This window comes from Hordeum vulgare, chromosome 3H, assembly GCF_904849725.1.
Source record: "Hordeum vulgare subsp. vulgare chromosome 3H, MorexV3_pseudomolecules_assembly, whole genome shotgun sequence".
In the NCBI taxonomy this organism is placed as follows: domain Eukaryota; kingdom Viridiplantae; phylum Streptophyta; class Magnoliopsida; order Poales; family Poaceae; genus Hordeum; species Hordeum vulgare.
Genome location: NC_058520.1, coordinates 312,430,639 through 312,438,182, shown reverse-complemented (window position 1 = coordinate 312,438,182; position 7,544 = coordinate 312,430,639). Strand labels below are relative to the sequence as shown.

The window sequence follows — 7,544 nt, the reverse complement described above, 5'->3', positions numbered from 1 at the left end:
AGCCACAAGCAAATTTGCCACGTGAAGGCAGCCCATCCAGGCCAACGCGAGCAGATAAGGGAGAGGGACCAGAGAAAATATCCACCAACCGCTTTCGTTTCCAAATCGCACCGAGACGGGCGGAGACTCCCACGGCTAGTTGGCCACTTCACCGGCGAAGAGGTGAGCCCCTTCCGTGCTCGTCATCTTCCTTGGGAGAGGAACCACCAAGGAGCCCGTGGCTGGAAGCCACGCTTATGAAGGCGCCGTTTGCGGCACCGTTCATGAGATCGAGCGCCGCGTCCGAGCGCGGGCGAGCGCAACTATGGCCTAGCGTGGTCTCGGGCGAGCGTGGGCACGGCGTGGCTGGCGCGGGCGGCGGTCAGGCGGAGGGGCGCGGGGCACGGCCGAGCGGACGGGCGCGGCTCGGCACAGGCTGAGGGGCACGGGGCGCGGCCGAGCGGACGGGCGCGGCTCGGCACAGGCTGAGGGGCACGGGGCGCGGCCGAGCGGACGGGTGTGGCCCGGGACAGGCGGCGGCCAGGCGAACGGGCGCGGGGCACGAGCGGGCGCCACAGCCACGGCGTTCAATGTCAGGCCGAACCACCAAAGGACGCTGCGTGCTCCTCCCTGGGAGCCGCGTCGGATGTTGCCACACTTTTATTGGCCGCCTTCGTCGTCGTCTGGACGTAGAACATGCGGGTGCGCCACTGTCGAGGAACCGCTGTGGGCTCCATCGCGAGCCGTGATGGGGAGGGCCTCGACCACTACTGTCTGCGTTCGGGAGTCACTGCCGTCCTGCCTTGCGTCTTGACGCCCGAGGGCAGCCGTGATGGAGACGACGCAGTCGGTTGCCTCGTGCACCGCCGTTTGCGGGAATGGCGAGGCCGTGCCCGTGCGCGTGCGAGCAGGAGGGCCTCGTCAGGCAGCGGCCGATGGCCGTCTTCTTGGTCACCGTGGAGTTTCGTTTCGTTACGGTCTTTTCGCTTTCGGCAGAGCAAGTGCATGATAACGTGTTAGAGTAAAACGAGATTGAATAAAGTGAATGGATGATTAGTCGTGTTAAGGTGCAGAGAAGAGGTGTATGTTCGGAGGCATCCCTCCAGAACAGTTGCCTGTTGGCAATAGAGAAAGAGGAGGCGCGAGTGTTTGGGTTAGACACATCCCTTAAATTAATGTACTAATTAATTTCTAACATGAACCAAGGTTATGTAGCGAGCGCAATGCTTGCGTGGCGAGCAGGAACAAAGCATATAAAATCCTTGCGTGGAACGCCTCTCATTCTCATGGGCCTAAAGGTCCATTATCCGGTAGAGCCCATCCACAGCGGAACGAGCCCCTGCCAAGCCCGTCTTCCTTCGCACACTTCTCTACCGGCGACGCCCGCAGCCGCAGCCTTTCCGCCGCCGCTCCGCTGTCTCCACATTCTTCTCCGGTAGGGGAACTGGATCCTCCACCAGTACAGCATCAGAGTAAGAAGCAATAGAGGCGCCACAGGTCATGGCAGGTACGACGAACACAAACCCTGCTTCCTCCTCGCGCCGACTTGGCTGTACCCTTCCTCTTCCCCTCCCGCTTCCGCTGTGGTACTCACTGCACTTGTTCGCGTGCGCTTGCGCTTCCGTGTATGGCAATTGGCATGGAAAGACTACGAGCAGGAACAGGAGATGGAGTTGGAGGCCCTCCAGGCCATCCTCATGGACGACATCAAGGGTACTTCTTTTCCTGATCCCCTTGCTTCTTTGATTGCTCTAGCTCGGCCTTGCTATCCCTCGCCAAACCTAACCACCGTTGTATACGGGTTTTGATTGATGCAGAGATCGACCCCAGTGAAAGCGGGATCGACACCAACTCCCGCTGCTTCGAGATCCTGCTATCCCCTCAGGTACTTGCAGGGGAATCCTTCCGTTCTGTACACCATGTGTAGCACTCGATTGAATTCTTCCCAGGCAACAACCATGAACGTCGTGTGTTTAACCTACTTGAAATCGCAGTGCTAGTTATATTTACAATTTTTTTTGATTGGTTCGATGCAATTAGTGATTACTCCCTGCTTTATATTGACTTAGGACGATGATTTCGACGAGGCAGCTCATGTGCCAGGTAAATTGAGCTTTTATAAAATTCTATTGTTTTTGGGAAGACGAATAAGCTTGCTTATATTCCGAATGCTGGGCTCATGCCATTGTCTTATCTGGGACTAATTTGCAGTTCAAATGGCTCTTGTTTTTGCACACACTGAGAAGTACCCAGATGAGCCTCCACTTGTGAATATCAAAAGGTTGTGTTATTTTACTTAAAACTTGATGATCCAGCATGGCTTGAAGCAAGCATTGTGTCTACAAATACTCTTGCTTTTGGTACAAGACATGTGCTTATTGTTTTCTAAAGCTTATTGTTGAATTGCAAACATATCTGCAGTGTACGGGGTATTAAACCAGACGACCTCACATCCTTGAAAGAAAAGCTTGACCAAGAGGTATGTAAGAGTTGGTTTTGCCTCCAATCCCGTGTTCAGTCCGCATAGCTAAAATCGTCGAAGTGCGCAACTGAAGCTGAACGTCTTTCAATTTAAATAATTGGAACGGACTAAATAACCATAGACAGTTATTTTATTACTCTTTACGGAGTGGGGGTAGAGGGGTAGCTATTTTTTCCTTTTGAAAAGCTAGCAGGAGCTCTGCCATTCAATTACGAAGAGTGCCAATGAAATACAGGAGTTGAGATTTTAATGGAAACACCTGCAGAGTGACCACGACACCTTGTGTGGATTATTCCCCACATCATAACCACCGTGATTGGCAAACTTACACCAATGCTGCTAACTCTTGTCTAGCTAACCACAACAACAGCACCCATAGGGCGCTTAGCGACCCACAAGAGCACCCACAACCCGTAGAGACCCCCAACAACAAAACAGTAAAGGAAACCCCCACCGCAGAAAACTGGTTCATTTCTCCCTCTGTGCCACAATGCATATTATTTTATAAAAATGCTAGTCAAATAATTTATTTTTAACTGTGAGTATACTAGATTTATCATGAAAAATACGAACATCTACAACACTACATTGGTATCCTAGATGTATCATGAAATATAATTTCTGAATATATACTTGGTTGCTTATGAAAAAGCATGTATTCATAGACGTTCAATCACAAAGTTTACTTTGAAAACCTTGTCAATATTTACAACAACCGATGTTTTGACCCAGATGTAGTATTCTAGGATTCGCCAAAAAGTCATTTTGACTCCAATGGTGTGCATATCAATTCTATCTGAGTTATATCTGGTGCCTGGAGAAATTGAATATATTCTGCTCAAATGCCAACAGAACTCCGTACAAGTTTATTATTGGTTGTGTGGTGTATACATCCTCCTCGTTCACCTGATATGTCTTCTCATTTCTGTGCAACCTTTCAATCCTTTAGGCAACTGAGAATCTTGGTATGGCTATGGTATATACTCTTCTCGACTCGGCTAAAGAATGGTTAACTGAAAAATATGGTCAAAATGCTGGAGATGAGGAACCTGACGAAACTGAAGAACCAGCTGAGGAGGTATTCTTAGCTTTAGTTCCTTATATAATTTTTGTATGTTCTTTGCAATGTATCTGTATAGACTGGGTTCAGCCATTGCTGTTAAAGTGGCAAAGTGCAAGGGTTGCATATTTCACCATCCAGAATAAGCGGACAGATGATGAAATAAAGCTGTGTCTTTATTTAGTGGTGCATTCATTCAGTGGCACAAAATCAATTTTCTTGTCAAACTAACAATATATATATTTTTTTTGAAACTTGCTGCCACTGGCAGCTATCTACTGCATGTTTTTAAGTGTTTCTTGCGCTTGTCCCGCTGAGCCACTTACATGGTTACTCCAGCAAATGCGACTATTACATTTGTTATACCATTGAATCATCGACTGTAGAAATTTCCCGTTCCATTTCCCCTAGCACATATAATTTCCATGCATATACTTAATGCATGAAAGATTTACTTGCATGTTAGGTCATTATACCCCATGGCGAAGCTGTTACTGTAGAGAGCTTTATGGCCTGGAGAGAACGTTTTGAAGCTGAATTGGCGCTACAGCGTGCTAAGTAAGCATCCAGTTATTTATTCAATTTTTGTTATATATAACTGATTTTGCCCTTGATTATGTCATGGAAAATGAATCTTCCTCACACCTGACATGTTTTTCATAGCATTTGTTGCCTAACTTTGAAGTGCCCAAATAGTGCTTTATAGATAGTCTTCTGAGTTTCCATTATGTGCAGGCTTATGCCAGAGTCAGCTCTTACTGCCCCAAAGGAAAAGAAACTCTCTGGAAGACAGTATTTTGAAAGTGGAAGGCATATAACGGTAGAGTTCATCCTATATAAGATGTTTTCCTTGCCTCTGTGCAGCATACTTGAGGATATATGCCTAACTACTGCCACCTGTTCCTATTTCTGTATTTATTGATGTTTTTTTGTAACTCTCTCATTGCATGAATTGCCTTTTCAGAAAGGAGCAGGTACAGTTGCTGAAGAAGAGGAGGAAGAGGAGGAGGATATCGAATTCGATGATGATTTTGAAGGTAAATATGCTACTAGCACTTTTTGTGGATATTAGATAGTGACATGTACCTTAAAACGTAGCCTCCTAATGTTGTTGCAGATGATGAGGAGGACATGCTCGAGCATTTTTTAGCAGAACAGACGGGGAAATCGTCAGCTTAGGCTTGGAGCCTGTAAAAGGGAAAACATGCTGCGCAAAATCTGTTTTAGGGGAAGCTCGATGTTTGACATATATCATAGAGCTCGCTATCTTTGTGTGTGTTTCCCCATCATTTGGTTGCCTTGTGGCACATAGCTGCATAAATATCTAAAAAGCTGAGGTACCAGTGCTCTCTCACTGATCAAAGTTGAGGCGTTGAGCATGGAACTGCATCTGTGTAATGTACTTCGTCGTGTAATTTATTGTGGCTTTCGTCAGGTGAACATTTACACTTTGCAGAGCATGTTATAACTTGTGTTCTGTACGTGGATAATGTCAACTTGATACTTCAATCCAAGTTTACATTGTTAATTCTTTAAGATAAATGGTTTCTTAACGTGAATGCTATCGATGTTACGCATTATAATATGACTCATGATTTGCAGTTTATACATCCAACACAAAAAAGAGTCGGTGTTTGATGCAAATCATCTTATGCTCACATTATATCTTCATTCTACACTAGATCACGTGACAACACCATATCAAATTACTACGAGGAATTGCATTACGAACCCCGAACATGGTGGTGCCATCATAGTTTGGTACTCTCCATTATCTTACGTGATTTGATTTCAAGATGGTATTTTGACAAGAATTACTCCATCAAGACATGGTCCATATGATATAAATGAAGAATTATCCATGTGCAGATAAATCTAGTGATTATGTCATATATAGGGCATCAACAACAATTACTACCACAATAACAAAGCCTTAGTCCCAAACAAATTGGGGTAGGCTACAGCTAAAACCCATAATATATTGAAACAACTCATGATTCTGACAGTGGATAGTTACTTTCCATACATCTTTGTTCATGGCTAGTTCTTTGGTGATATTAGAGGATGCCCCGGCGCGTTGTTGCGGGAACCTTGCTAAAAGAATGCATAAAAGTTGCTAAAGAATATCTATAACTAATGGAAAGCAAATCTAAGCTTAAAAATGACGAAATTACAAAGGGTATAAAATGAAAAAACTAAAGAATGTCATTTCTAACAAAAATGTGAATGTAAACTACATATGAATGGTGAAAGCGATGAACACATATATTTTCAATAAAAGATCCAATGCAAAAAATAACTTCTGAGTAACATGCATGAATTGATGATGTGGTGCATGCATGCATAGAGTAATGCAAAACCAATATAATTCATGACTTGCATGCATGACTTGCTCTTGTGGCATAGTTTGCATGTCTAGAAAAAATGTTAAAAGAATGTCATTTCTAACAAAATTGTGAATGTAAACTATATAGGAATGGTGGAAGCGACAAAAACATATATTTTCAATAAAAGATCTAATGCAAAAAATAACTTATGAGTAACACGAATGAATTAATGATGTGGTGCTTGCATGCATAGAGTAATGCAAAAACAATATCATTTATGACTTGCATGCACGACTTGCTCTTGTGGCATAGTTGCATGTCTAGAAAAAATAGCTAGTGAGTAGTAGTTATTTAGGAATAGAAGTTTCCAGTCTTCTCCCTTAACGACTCCTCTCATGCCAAATTTGGTCTATCATGATCTCTCTTACATTCTTAGCACTTTAACCGTCCAATCTACATTGGAGCTTCTGGAGATCAGCGATGTGTATACCAAAACATTCTCAAACGATGTTAGACATACTTCTCTTCATTCGGTGTTACTGCAATCATATCATGTATACCATGATCTCGAACCCGCACCTCCAATACACCCAACTGTTGAACATGTTGCCGTTTAGTCGGCCGACACTCAACGTTGTACACCATTGCATATCTGATCACCATTCTATACAACATGTCTTTTAGCTTGTATGTCAATCTCTTGTCATATAAATTTGAGAAGCTTGACACCACTTCATCCATCCGATTTTGATTCGATGGCCGCATATTTATCGATATCATCATGCTTCTGCAACATTGACCCTAAATATCGAAAGGTGTCCTTTGTACCTAATATGTCTCTGAAAGGATCGATATGGTTGGCTAGAGGGGGGGGGGTGAATAGACAACGACCACTTTTTAATTAATCTTAGCAAGTTAAGGTAAACAACATACGGGTTCACAAATAATACGACAATGAGGTGAACCCTAAAGAAGCTAACAACGAGAGCTATTAAGACAAGTAAGATATAGTCACAAGTATAAGCAAATACAAAGTAAAGGATAGAGATAACCACAAGTGGAACCGATGGAGACGAGGATGTGTTACCGAAGTTCCTTCCCTTTGACAGGAAGTACGTCTCCGTTGGAGCGTGTGGAGGCACAATGCTCCCCAAAAAGCCACTAAGGCCACCGTATTCTCCTCACGCCCTCGCACGATGCAAGGTACCGTGATTCCACTATAGGTGCCCTTGAAGGCGGCGACCGAACCTTTACAAACAAGGTTGGGGCAACTCCACACAAAGCTTGGAGGCTCCCAACTAGACCACGAAGCTTCACCACAATGGATTATGGCTTCGAGGTGACCTCAACCGTCTAGGATGCTCAAACACCCAAGAGTAACAAGATCCGCAAGGGATTGGTGGGGGGAATCAACTTTTCTCTTGGTGGAAGTGTGGATCTAGGCCTTCTCAACCAATCCCTAAAGAATCAACAAGTTTGATTGGCTAGGGAGAGAGATCGGGCACTTTTGAGCTTGGGGCGCAACAATGGAGCTTAGAGAGGTAAGAGATAAGGTTCCTCAGCTAGAAGAACCCTTTATATAGTGGGGGGAAAAATCAGACCGTTTTCCCACTCTCTGCCCGAGCTCCAGCGGTACTACCGCTGGCACTCCAGCGGTACTACCGCTGACGAGGGGCGGTACTACTGCTGGATGCAG

At 44.8% G+C, this 7,544-nt stretch overlaps 1 protein-coding gene across 1 annotated transcript; it reads left to right on the top strand.

The window, feature by feature from the left end:
- Window positions 1-1,271: 1,271 nt before the first annotated feature.
- On the top strand, window positions 1,272-5,057 carry LOC123443719 (RWD domain-containing protein 1). Its single transcript, XM_045120218.1, has 11 exons — window positions 1,272-1,486; window positions 1,627-1,692; window positions 1,797-1,864; window positions 2,049-2,082; window positions 2,191-2,260; window positions 2,401-2,458; window positions 3,411-3,539; window positions 3,988-4,079; window positions 4,257-4,341; window positions 4,486-4,558; window positions 4,639-5,057. Exons 1-11 carry the CDS (start codon window positions 1,480-1,482, stop codon window positions 4,698-4,700), a joined length of 744 nt encoding a protein of 247 aa, XP_044976153.1. The 5' UTR covers window positions 1,272-1,479; the 3' UTR covers window positions 4,701-5,057.
- The last annotated feature ends 2,487 nt before the right edge of the window (window positions 5,058-7,544 follow it).